This window comes from Alligator mississippiensis, chromosome 11 (assembly GCF_030867095.1).
Source record: "Alligator mississippiensis isolate rAllMis1 chromosome 11, rAllMis1, whole genome shotgun sequence".
NCBI classification, from domain to species: Eukaryota; Metazoa; Chordata; order Crocodylia; family Alligatoridae; genus Alligator; species Alligator mississippiensis.
In genome coordinates this window covers 41,865,186-41,878,960 of record NC_081834.1, presented here as the reverse complement: position 1 = coordinate 41,878,960, position 13,775 = coordinate 41,865,186, and the positions used below count along the sequence as shown (strand labels likewise).

At 44.7% G+C, this 13,775-nt stretch overlaps 1 protein-coding gene across 2 annotated transcripts in view; it reads left to right on the top strand.

The window, feature by feature from the left end:
* ARID3B (AT-rich interaction domain 3B) overlaps positions 1-13,775 on the top strand; it is a 49,737-nt gene that overhangs the window by 18,235 nt on the left and 17,727 nt on the right. For both annotated transcript variants that reach the window (XM_019477836.2, XM_019477838.2), the window contains exon 4: positions 1,557-1,629. In XM_019477836.2, the coding sequence (XP_019333381.1) occupies positions 1,557-1,629 (73 nt within the window). The remainder of the gene's footprint in view (positions 1-1,556; positions 1,630-13,775) is intronic.

Here is a 13,775-nt window from a genome sequence, read left to right as displayed (position 1 = left end):
ATGGTTTGAATGTGTGAAGCAACTACTCTGAAACTGCTCATTTCATGTTAAGGTGACCACCCCCTGTGGTTGTGGATGTGTAGCATTCAGCCATTTTATTGCTCTTAATGGTTGAAATACAGCTTGCAATAAAACTTCATATCTACTGCACTTATGACAGTTACTATTTTTTCATCAGCAACTATCTTTGTGTGGAAGGACAGGGTTTAGCTTCTTAAAACTGATTAGCAGATTTGGGTTGTCAGACTAATGGAATTTATTTTAAGCTAAGCTGGCCCTTTTTGAAAGAGTATAGTTAATTGCTGTATAAGTCAAGTGATGCATTTCCTTCCAAGTAGTGCAGTGTGTCTGAAGGGGTGGCCTACACAGGAAATAAACCCAATAAACTCATTTTCTTTTGAAAGAGTTGTGCTTTGAGTAGCTAACTCCCCATTTTGAGAGAGACAGGCACATGGTTATCTTGCTGAACCTTTGCTTTCCTATTGACCGTCACCTCAGAGAGCAGCTATAACCAGCAGGGGAAAAAACCCCAATTTCCAGTTATATGTATTCCATTTCTTTTCTCTGTGTGTCTCACTTTCTTTAATTCTCATGTATTTAAAACGCTAGGATATTTTATATGTGTCTCGATTAACAATACTGACCGACACAAGTTATATTGTGCCCTTGCAGTGCCTTTCAGAAGTGAAAATTGGATTCACTCTCCAACATCTAGTTGTATGATTATCTTGCCTCTGTCTTCTCTGAAATATCAGAATAGTGCTAAGAAGTAGAATTTATTCTTTTTATTATTATTGAATAAGCAGTTGAACAAGATTTGATCAGAAGCCTTGTTTCTTTAAGGCACTCTGTCAAAACATTTCTGCATAACTGTTTCTTTATTGATTGTCCAGTTAAGTGCTAGTACTTTTTAGCTTATTTCAGAGGCGTATCTCCCATGGAGCGTTCCTTATTAACAGGATCTAAAAGATCTTTATTTTTCCCTCCCCTTTCAGGAGGTTGTCATAGAGGTGCAAAGCTCCAAGGAAAGAATAGAAAGGTCAGAAGAAGCCGCTTGTTAACCTTGTTAGTGCCTTGGGGATGTGGATGGGAGAGGTTGAAGTTTCTGAGCCGGAGTGTTACATTCCATTTTACATTCCTTTCTTTCCATTCTGGTTTTCTGTTTGGCTCCAAAATTTCCATCTCCCCTTTGCCCACAGGTGGGATCCTCAGAGCCCTTTCTTTCCTCTCCCCCATCTCAAAAGTCCTGGGTTGCTGCCACGCTTCACTCCAACAAAAAGTGAATTCTTACTTCTTCCAAAGTCCCTTTCTCCACTATGCCTGAACAGATTCATGGAGAATGGTACAGAGCATCTCCCATCCGACAAAGGGGGCTCAGTCTGCCACCACTTCATCCTTGTCAGCTCTAAGAGTTAAAAACTCTGACTTTTAACTTGCTGTACAGCTGGAAGCTGTCCCACCATTGTGTCACCAGCAGAAGTCCAGGATATGTGGTGGTGGTATCTCTTCCATCTTCCCTCGCCTGGGTTACCTCTTTATTTTTCTTGATTCCTCAGCTGTATGAACTGGATAGTGACCCTGAGCGGAAGGAGTTCCTGGATGACCTTTTCATCTTTATGCAGAAGAGGGGTGAGTGAGTCACTTGCTTTGTTTGGATCATCTAAAATGGGACAGTGGAGCCCAAGCCCTAGCTTCCCCCTGTGCTGGGATGGCCTCAAAAGGAGCAGACTTCCCCTTCAGCTTGCTGGTTGAGTACGAGAACAGCATTGTGACCTAAGTTAATTATCTTGGGAGTAAAGGGGCTGGGCAAGGAAGAGCCATTCTACCTTAGAATATTGGATTATTGGAAATTTCCCTGCTTTCTGCTCCATCTGTCTAAAGAAACAAAGGCCTCCAGGATTTATTTTGGAAGGGAACTGGCATACTGATTTCTGAAACATTTAGGCAAATCTCTCCCTTCCTTGGAATAAAGTGCTTTGTTGACATGTTCCCCTACAAAAGCCCCCAGCATTTTATTTTCATAACTCAAATAGAGAATGTGTGTGAACACCCTTAAAAATCAAAACCAAACAAAAAAAACAAACAAACCAAAAACAGGATCTGCATACTCAGTCAGGGGCTTACATCTGTGTTTAGACCCAATCATCAGGGAACTGTGAAAACGTGCAAAAGCATTGTTTTCCTCTTGTCATACATATTCTTCAGGCTTGGATTTTCTGTTTCATCTCCATTTGCTTAATTCAGTCCAGGAACACCATGCGGAAGAAACTGTTTGTCATGTGCTCAACCACTTTGTCAGGAGGCAAAACTGACGTGGGAGCCGTGGAGTCACTCAGCTAGAATATGGTATAGATACTTCTCTATCATCTTGGTATGCAAGTGTAGTTCCTCCATATTGGTGAAAAATGCCTGTATCAGTCTAGCTAACAGCCCCTTGTGCAGTACAAAAATAGCTAAAGTAGCATTTTATGGCCAGAGAGCTGTGACATGCCATACTGAAGTTTGTCCATGGATGTTTTAGGCAGATCTATAGACCTAATCTTGCAACAGGTAAATAACATTCTCTGATATACTGCTATGCAATAAAGAGCCATACTGCAGTCCACTTATCTCAACAAGGCCTGCAAGAACAGGTACAGTGAATATTTGCCATACAGGAAGGAAGAGCTTGTCCTTAGCTCCTATTCATAATAGTATAATAATCTAAAAGCCAGCTTACTTTTCCTAGGCTCTTATAAAAACTGGTTCGTTAGCATGGTTAGTCCTCGAGATCTGGTAAGGAATTAAGTAGAGGTGCCACGGATACATCGGTCTGATTATTGGATCGGCACTAGTATAAGGAAAATGACTGTATTGGAAATCGAAGCGGCCAATAATTTGGTCAATAAATGCCTGTGTGTGTGCACAGCCCAGCATGCAGGCAGTGAGGAGCAGAGCCCAGCAGCGTGGAGAGCTGCATGCAACTGGTAAGTCTGTTGTGGTGGAAGGGGCGTGGTGGGGTGCAGGTCAAGGCCCCCCATGGTGAGGGAGGGAGCAGGGCCAGGGTAGGCGCTGCCCAGCCCAGGTGGAGTGAGTGCTAGACGGAGCTGTGGCTCATCCGTGAGGGCACGGGAGGAGGGAATGTGTGCCCCTGGATCGGGGTGGGGCAGGGGGGGCCAGGCAGGCTGCAGCTGCGGATTGGGGCTGGAGCTGGCTGCGCTTGGGGCGAGCAGCAACGGTGCTAGGAGGGGGGTTATGGGGAGGGCTGCAGCCACCCCAAATTTCACTGTAGCCCCCTCCCCCCTGTAACCCCCTCCCAGCACCACTGCCACCCACCCCGAGCGCAGCCCAGTCCCCAGCCTCAAGATGCAGTCTGCCCGACCCACCCCGCACAGATCCAGGGGTACATGTTCCCCCTGTGCCCTCCCAGACAAGTGGCGGGAGCTACCAGATGAGCAGGACACAGTTGTGGGAGCCGCATCCCGCCCCCTTTCCCGCATCCCCCCAGATGGGCAGCGGCTTTGTCCTGCACCCGCCCCACCCCAGCTGGGCAGTGCCTGCCCCAGCCCCTCTCCCTCACCTCAGGGGTGTTGATCTGCTCCCCCCTCCCCTTTCACCACAATGGGCTTACCAGCTGGACGCATCTGTATTGGAAATTGGATTGGTATAAGCTGATATGCTTTCTTAAAAATCAGCTATCAGTTTCGGGCCCCAAAATCTCTATTGGTGAACCCTTAGAATTAAGGGATGACGTCTCAGTCTTCTGAAGCCAAAGAACAGTTGGTATGGTAAACTAACTTTCTGGGACTGGAATTTGAGTCTCACCACTACTGAATCACTTGATTTCAGCAAGTATTTTTGGGTGCTTCTATTATGAAGCTCTAAGGTAGTCGTTCTTAACCAGGGTGCAGCAGTTTAGGAGCTTGAACTTGTTGCACTGGGTCAAAATCAGTAGGCAAAGGCATAAGGTGGCCTGATTAGTTTACTTAAGATTTTTTTTTTTGAGCTGCACATTTTGGGGTAAAGGGATGAAAAATACCATTATCCTAAAAGCGTAAGATTGGCAGTAATGAAAATCTCCAGGTACCTTGAGAGTGAAATAGGCTTAATACCTTGGTGTTTCCTTCCAGTTGCCTTTTAATTATTTATAAACAACACACTCCCAGCCCAGAAGCTGAGCTGGTTGCCAGCTGGCTGCTGTAGGTGCACAGCTTTTAATCAGCTGTGTATTCCCACTGTTTTGTTTTTGTGCAACTCTTGTTTTCCAAAAGGCTATTTAAGAGGAAATATATGAGCAAACCCAGCTGTGTGAGCCATCACATCTGGCCTGCGGGGCTCCCCATGGGGTGGGAAACTTGGCAGTGGAGGAGCGGTGGTCATTAATATGATCACCCTCACCCTGCCAAGTTCGCAAAACCCAAACCTCACACTGTTGGTTGTAGCTGGGCCAAGCCCACTCCCCCACATCTGGATCAGAGCTGGGCCACACCTCCTTCCCCTTGTAGCCACACCCAGGTTGGGACCAGGCCATGCCCCCTGATGCTGGGGGCTTCCCCCACCCCCAGATGCTGGGTTGGGACTGGGCCATGCCCCCTTTTACCCTGCAGGGCCAAGCTGCACCCCCTTTCCCCCACAGGGCCAGGTTGTGGCTGGGCTGCCCCCTGTCCCCCTCTGCATGGCTGGATGTTACCCACAGCACCCAGGTTGGAGCCACTGGTAGGATCTAGTCTGCAAACAGATAGGCCACTGCCTATTCTGCCTGCTGGGGAAAAAGTTGAGCATCACTGAGCTAGGCTGCACATCCCATGAGTGCTGTGGTATTCATCTAGCAGCCTTTATTTTTGTGGCAGTCCCCTAAAATGTCATTGGAAAGACTCTGTGAAGGTCAGTTGCTCAAACTTGCCTGGAAACAATGTAGTGTATAAGGGAGACCAGAGCAAGGAACTACATCATCTCCTCAGTATCTCTGATCTGCCTCTTTTTTTTTCTTTGTTTTGTTTTTAAATCCCAGGTAGTCATTCTGACTTGTAGCTTGGTTTTTCAGAGGCTGCACTTAATTGTTTCTCTTCCATTTCTTTGGCTGGACCACCACTAAGCAGTCACCATAGCATTTCCCTATGATACTTCACTATTGCAGACAATGGTAAAAGACAATTGTAGCTGCATATCAGGTAGACATTGTATGCACACGTTGGGGTCTGACATAGTCCAAATACATAGTCATTAACATAGCAGATCGGACACACAGATCATAGTTCAGTCATCCTTTTGTGGCCCCATCCAATGCACAAAATTAAGTTTCTTTCCCATCTGAACACAGGTATACTCTTCTGGAAGAGTCCATCAGAAAGACTGATAAACTGAAGCTTTGGTGCAGCTGAGAGCAAAGTGCTACATTTCCTTGTATGTGCAAAGAGCTAGTTAGTTTGCCCCCCAGTTTGGAGTGGAAGTGTCGGCAGCTCCGTTTTTCATTATCCCTGGTGTAATGAGGGTCACTGTGCTGTCCTCCTGCAGCAACTCTGGGGGAGGCTGGCTCTTGTTTGGAAGTGGTGAGGAGATGTGAGCAGATTGATAACGGATGCTGATCCTGGAGGTCCGATGTGAAAGTTAAACAGCAGATTTCACAGGAGATGCTGAAAAATCTCTGAGGATGAAAAGACATGGCTGCTGCCGCCGCCGCTTGGAATGTACCTAGAATGTGGAGCCATGAAATGGGCTTAATGCAGATCAAATGTGCAGGTTTCATCTGCCTCTGAGCACAGCAGGTTGTCACTGAACAGCTACAGCTGCAAGTGATAAAATGGCCCCTCAGTGGCAATAATGATGGTGGAAGGAGATGAGAGGAAAGCTGTAACTCTTCCTTTGTTGGGAGAGTGTTTTTTTGGTTTGTTTTTTGTGTTTTTTCCCCTCTTGCACAGATTTAGGGGAATCAGCCCATCCATGACTAGGCCTCAAGGTGAAGTTGCTACTTGTGCTTTACTACTACTTTCCCCTTCTAAACCTTCCTTCCATCTCCCTCCACTAGGACAGGCTGCAAGATTGTCCTTTCTGGGAAGGACACAATTTCTACCTCTGCCACAAAAAGAGTTAATTTTAGGGCATGTGAAAGTTTATCTGCAGCTAGGTGGGATGAGACTGGCATTTCATGGGTCTCTGTATATGCTTCTGCCGGCAGAGCTAAGTCCTGCTGTTTGGTCCTGGGCTTTAGCAGAGGATAACGACTTTGTGATACTGCATAGCAGTTTTATGGCTCAGGCAAATATACGTAGGCTTTAAATGCTCCCTGATGTTTATGAACCACATATATGTGACCTAAAATGAATTGGAAAAGCAATCCTACAGAGGCCAGACTAGAGCATCTTTAAATAGTGTGCTCCCTATGAAAACACATAATGTATTCCAGTGTCCCACGTCCTTTTGTCTGGCAAAAAGAACATGCTTATTTCTGTGGATCTTTGATCTATATTTTCTACATGGGCTTTAGTATAAAACTCACAGCATCTTCAGTGTTGCCTTCTGCTGTCAAATCCATTCCTTCCTGCTCTCCTTTCATAAAGCTTTTTTTAACTGACAAATTTAAATTCAACCTGGCGTAGGCCTAGAACTATATTGTTGCTTATCAGAACCTTTTAGTGCCTTCCCTAAATTGAGTGAGCCTCATGCAGTGGAGGTAAGTGGCACAGAACAGCCTGGTGGATGTGCCTATTTTCCCTATACCCCAGACTGGTTTAGATAGATGGTGGTTGTCTTCCTCATGATACCCCCAGTAGAGTTGAATTTCCACTTGGTCTCACTGAAGCTTCCTGGAGGAGTTGTAGAATAATGAATGTTTTCCATTCTTAGAAATTATTGCTGGTGATTTTTGCAAGAAATAACTGGAGAAATGACTCTACGGGAGGGAATTACGGTGTCTGCTGGTTATTAAAATCTTGCTTAATAGACTTGGCTGCAAACCCAAAAACCAAACACCAAAATCTTGTCCTACTTGCACTGTGCACTGCTTGTGAGCCTTTTGGTTTATGGAATCAGCTGCCCATTAGAATAAAAGACTTAAACCCTAATATATACATACTTGCTTTTTCCCCTGAGAGCTGTCAGAATCAATGACTAAATTACAGCCAAGTACCAAAACTCTACAGAGCTTCTTGATGGGATTCTGCAAGGGCTTTTTACTTTGCTTGCTTTCTTTTGCCTTGGCTTATTAGACTAAAAAAAACTCTGCTTCATGTGATTCAGTTAGTGTCTGCTGGTTACTAGAATATTGTAGCACAACACTCTGGGACTCCGAGGCATTCACTGGCATATTAGTTAAGGCTCCTTTTCGAAGGATGCTGTTTTGTTCATTGAAAGTACTGCCTTTGTGGGGAGGGAAAAAATCATAAAATTCCTCAGATTGTACAACTAATTTTGTTCAAGGTTTCTATGTGACTGGTTTTCCCAGATGGCTTGACCATTCTGTTTTTGATGTAAATATACATAAAAGGGGCTTTGTAAGCCAAAGCGTGTGGTTTTAATGTTTTCCTGCTGTTGACGCTGTGTGGTTTAGATGCGAGGAATACGACAAACTCATGCTGTTGAGTAAAACATTTTACCAATGCATTATTTTATTTATAGGCAAGTGGTGTTTGAGATGCACACATGCAGAGAATGCCCCTTTCAGGTCTGCAGGTTTCTTTTGCTTCTCCAGGAATATCTCAGGATCTGAGAAAAGCAATGGAACTTTGAAATCAGGAATCAATAGATTTAAATCTTCAACTCCTGTTTTTCGTTGTTATAGAGCCAGAGTAAATGACCTGTTACAAATGTTTGCATGATAGCAAAAGAAAAAAAGAAATTCTGTAATAGAAGACTCCCTAGCATGCTACAGCAAAACGATAATTTCCAGTCACTGCATCATTTTGATGAGCAACTCCTCCCTTTCCTCCGATCATCTGGGGGTGTTCTTCCCTTCCCCTTTGCAGATTGTCCCTGTAGAGTCTGAAGTCTGGAGCTGGATCTCTTCCCTCATCTTCAGTATGCATCCATATTGATGAGTTATATGGAGAGAGAGAGAGCGAGCAATCTGACACCAGTCTGCTCTGAAATAATTAGTTTGTAGTCTCTGTCCCGCGTCTCCTTCCCAGGAATATAGGATTAGGGATTGAAAGGTCAATTCTTCCCTTGCTCGGGGGATTTGGATTTAAATTTGTGAAGAGTTCATCCATTGTCCCTCAGTTTGGATGTTAGGGTTTCAAGGCATTCCTTTCCAAAGATCTTCCTTTATATCAGTACTTCTTATTTGCTATGTATGATTTTCCTTTATATCAGTACTTCTTATTTGTTTGGCACTCCAGTGTCCAAGCTGATCTGGCTGCCTGTTTCTGCACCAGTCAGTAATGACTTGCTCTGTGCAAGCCACTGAAAACCTGGGTACTTTAATATGATGATGAGGACTGTATAGTATTAGATAGAAAAAAGTAGAACTCTTTGCCACGATGGTGTCCCAGATCCTTGCCATGTATATTAAGCAGCTGAGCAAGGCTAAGCTTAAGTTGGGTCGTGTGCATCTTGTCCAGACACCTTTCATCCTCTGTGTTTGGAGTAAACTTTTATTTGCTGCCTCCGCTTAGACTGGCAAAGAGGAATTTCTCTTCAGTTCAAAGGTTGTAGGGGTGGAAACTCCACCCGTTGCAAAGCTATTCACCATCTGCTCAAGTTTGGAACAACAAATAGATTGGCCCCAGCTGTGCCAGTAGCAGTTGAACTTTATTTGAGCTCAGTATGAGAAGGAGCAGAGTTCCACCCGGTCTGGGTTCCTGGCAACAGAGTGCACTTGGTCCTGGGACAGCATAGCAGTTTTTCCTTGAAGGTGAATGCGGTTGCAGTCTTGGCCAATATAAAAGGATGGTGGTCATTGTGAAAGTGTGTGTACACACATGCCAGTTAGGCCGCCTCCGGTTCAGCAGCTGAAATCTGATAAGGGGCCTCTAACTGTCAGTCTCACTTATTGAGGAGGGAAGCAGAGACCGAGGGCATTTCTAGGGGTGCAGATAAGAACTGGGCCTCCTGTCAAATACAGCATGATTAATTACCCTCCGTCCCAGCTCCTACTTTGATAGGAGGGTCTAATGGTCTGCAGGCTCACAGATCTGGTGGTGACATTCCCATCAGGAGGCGAGAGTGCCCGCTGTGGAAATGCCCTGATTATAGGGAGTGATTAGACCAGCAACGGCACTGGCAGAAAAGGGGGGGGGGCAGGCTTCTCTTTTCCCATTCAAGTTTTTTAAAGTGAGACCCTGGGCCACCTGCCTAACAGAGGTGACAAGGAAGCCTATTGTAAGTAAAGCCACAAGCATTTTGAATAGCTACAGCATAGAGGGTCTCAGGCTTGAGACAAAGTAGGTTTGCTTCAAACCAACCCTGAATTTGTGCTAGGAGAGAATTCTTGGCAAAGCAGACGCTAAGACAATGCAAAGTTGTAGGGATTTCTAAAGCCCAGGTTATATTGCAGAATTATTTGTTTAAGAATGGGACTCCATTTTAGAGAGAGAGGGAATAGAGATGGAGCCTGCACATGGGGACATAGTTATATTTTCTGCATCTCTGGCGAATTCAAATTTTCCTTTCACAATTCAATCCAGAATCACTTTCCTCATCTTTTCAAGCCTCAGTCTTGCTTCAGTCTGGTTATATAGGATTATTATAGTTTCATTCGTTTCCTCTGATCATGTCACATTTGTCTTCCCTTCTTCACACTTACACAAGAGTCTTCTCCATAGCACATTCTGGCCCAGAATCTTTTCACGTCTCCCACTTCTATGCAAGTTGCATTGAAAAACTTTCGTCTCTGCCTATTCATTTCTCATTGCATAGACCACGTGGTTATTATTTGTATAAAGGATGGTATGGGAAACAAAACTGTGTGGGAGCTGTCTGTCTCTTTTTCTAGAAATGGAAGCTTTACATAAAATTAAAGAAAAGAAGAGGAATTTTGGAGTGGTTTAAAAAAGTGTCATATCAGGCAGGATGCAACTAACTGGCAAAGGAAGTAGCTGCCTTCGAAGAAGTTTAATGACAGCTCTTCCAGAGTTTTATTCCTAAGTCCTGAAATACTTGGATGAGTTAGGTTTTTCCTATTTTACAGATGGGAAAGTTGAGGCACAGAGCAATGCAATGATTGGCCAAAGTCACACAGGAAGAAAGAGCAAAAAAAGCTGGGTAGCCTATTTTTTTCCCTTCCCCCTGCCTTCCACCCCCCATCTCCCAGCACTCCTTCTTCTAGACCTCATTGCCTTCTTGCCATCCCTTATAAGAGTACCAGTTAAAAGAATATTTATTTGCAATGTTCTCTTCTTCCTCAGTCCTCATTCCTTCCACCCCTGCCCCTCCTCCCCCACCCCCAGAAAGCTATTAGGAAACGAGGGGAAGCTAGCAAGTCAGGTCCATCTGCTTCTCGAACACAAGAGAAATTCAAAACCATCAAAATAAACCCTTTAAGCTTCCGTGTATTCAGTTACATGCTATTGAAGGGGGAAAGCCTTTCAGGGCAGGGAATGATATGGTTGGACAGAAAGGGCTGTTGATCTTCCTCAAAGTAGAGAAGTTATAGCTTCAGTTAAGGTTTCTCCAGGAACACTGCTTAATCTGAAGACTGTAATTATGACTCCCTTCCCTTTCACAAAACCCACCTGCCCCACAGGCTTTTAGATAGTTGCTGCTTTTTCCACTGCCTTGGGCTCAGACTTCTTGTCCTCAGCCTCTCAGACCTTCAGGATTTTGTCCCTCCCTGCTTACCTATTCCTCTTTATTTTCCAGCCTCTACTCTCACTTGTCTTCCCCCTCCCTCCACTGTTTTCAAGTTTTCTACCAGCTATCTGGAATGTCCTTCTCTGGATTCACCCAAAAGAGCCATGTTCTCCTTTAAAACATTGTTACAGACCCATCTCAGCAAGTGACCCTATATATAATCTGAAAAAGTATGCTTTGAAGTATTTGGGAACAACTTGTAGGCCCCTGCTTTTGGAAAGATAACCCATACAAAATATTGTGCAGCTCTTTATCTTAAACCTGTGTCCTGTCCTTCTTTCTTCATAGTGGAGGACAGTTTCTCTCTTGTGATTGTACAGCATTATGCTCAACAGAGAGGGCCTGCAGATATCACTGTCCAAAGATGTATGTCTTCCTCCAACCCTGGCCCATAGCAAGTGAGCAGCAAGGCTTTGCAGTGGAGACTCTTCATCCTGCTATTTATTTGTGTCAAAGTCTCTGTCTGATGCTGAGCACCCAGAGGAGAGTTGGCTTGGGGTTGGGGTTCACTTAAAGACCGGGGGGAAAACTGTGCCTTCCCAGGGAATAAAAGACTGCCTGGAGAAGAAATAATCCCCTGTCCCCCACCCTTTCCTGCTTCATATCAGAGCCCCCAGTGTTTGCAGCAGTGGCAAAAGAAGTTTCTGTGAGCTGGTGGAATACAGGAAGGCAGGCCAGAAAGTACAGTAAAATGAGTTTGCCATCAAAAGGCAACAAGTCTTATGCCATGCCCCTGACCAGTGACCTTTCCCTCTGGAATTCTCCCCCCTGACCTCTAGATCATTAATCCTGATGCTGCCAGATGACAGTAATCCATCATGGGCCCTGACAAGCCTCGCAGCCGACTGTGAAAGGATCCGCTCGGCTTCAGCGTCCTCTTGTCCCATGATGCTCGTTTTTCAGCCTTTCCTGTTCAGCGCTGGGGGTTTCCAATAAAGACTTTATCGCTTTTGCCTTCCTCTGAGAGGCCAGGGCGGGGGGGTCTCCAAGAGCAGCCTTTCCACACTTTCCCGTATGTGTTTCCCAAACGGCGTGCTGCGCTCTGGGTGATGTAAACCAGCGAAGAGCACTCTGAGACAAAAAACGCAACTCCCGTTCAATTCCCAGCTCCTTGCAGCTAAGAAACTATAACTCAGGAGCAAAGCCATATAATACTTGATAGAAAATGTCTGTATAATTCTAAATTGTCATCTTGTAGAATGTAATTGAGGATTTTATTTCTGCTGATACATTTTTCAGGTTGGTTAAAAAAAAAAAAAAATCTGTTAAAAAAAATCTTTACATGGTAGGTTTGCAGAGGAGGTTATCTATAGTTCCATATTACCTGGGATCCTGGTTTTCTCAGATATATACACAAACATATATAGTGGTGTTTCATTTTAATCAGGGAAAAATGTGGGTTTTGGGTTACTTTTTTAAAACGGAAAATTGGGGATTTTTATTTTTAATCAGAGAAAACCAGGATCCCTGCATGTTGTATGTAAGATTTTCCTTTAAAGGGCCTGTTTTAAAAAAAGTTGGGGGGGGGGGGGGGAGGTTGTGTCCCCCCATTGCAACCAATAGGAAACTGGCATTCAGCTGCTGATTCTTCTTGCTCTAGCCAGTGATTGACTGGCTTGTGACAAAGTACTTTGTCTCTCTTTGCCTCAATTTCCCATCTGTAAAATGGGCATAATAGCTGGCTCCTTCACAGTGCTGTCTTGAGAGTCAGTTCATTAATGTGCATAAAACATTTTAGGATTGTGAGTTGGGAAAGTTTTGAGAAGAGAGAAGAACCGCGTTGGGAATAAAGTTTGGTTGTTTAAAAAAAAAGTGAACATTTTAGTATCCCCCCTTACTAGCCTCTTGGTTTTGCTGAGAAACCTTGTTAGTGACCCTTCCCATTCACTGTCCAACTGCCCCATCTGGCCAGTTTCCAAGAATAGCTGGATGAAAGTCCCTGATGGGCAAGTTAATACCATTTCTAAATTGGATTGGGGGGAAGAGTGGGTGGTTTTGAGCTGCCCAAAAATGACCTTGGGGGAGGGGAAGAAAAAAGATGCGAGTGCCAAGTGCTGCCTTCCCCTGCCTTTGCCGACCCAGACTGATTAGCGGTGTGGCAGCATTGATGCAGATTCTGTAATGATTGGCACTGTTGGACCATCCCTGTGTCCTACTGGAAGTGGCCACCCTGGCAGAAATGTAGACGTGCCAATGAAGGGGTTAATAATAGACCCTCTCTCCCCCCTCCTTTCCCCCTCTCCATTTTCTTGGTGGTGAGAAGGGATAAATCAGATTTTTGCCCTCTCACCCAGCTCTGTTGAAAGCTCCCAGGTCAACTTCTAAAAGTCCTCCAAGGAAAATAAGCAAATGGGTCGTTGACATTGGCCAACAGTTCTGTTAAACAAGGGCTTTTCAGAGAAGGCGAAACACGGTCTGTCGACAGGCTCATTTTACAGCCTTCTGAAAACAGTAACTGCCTCTGCGCCTTTAACCATATTAAGTGAATTGCCTTCAAATGCTTTTTAACACTGTTTAAGCTGATAGAGGCTTTGTGTGCATTAAACAGTTGTACCATTTTGTCTGCTCTAATTAAAGCAGTACAGCCTTCTCTCCCCCTACAGCATGGTGGGAGTTAGATCACTGTAAAGGATTTACTAGCGGGAAAGGAAAATGAATCTGTCCCTCTTCTTATAGGTACAACTGCATCTACCCTAGGGGCTATATTATAGCTGTTTTAAAAAATGTCCCTCACCAGCTCAGTTGCACCAATTTAAAGTTCAGGTGTAAATCAGGCCTCGATTCAGGGTTTTTGCTCAAAGCCATGTTGGTCTGAGGACATAGGCGGGCAAGCTTCTTTGGGTAGATGTGATATCTTTTATTAGACCGACTGAGTAATTGGAAAAAAGTTATTTGCAAACTGTCGGGCACAAGGCCTTGATTCAAACTTTTGGCTGCTCGGGGCCACAGCATATTTAAACAGTTCAGAAATTATTCTAGTCCCACTCCTTGAGGAAACAAAGCTGCGGCAG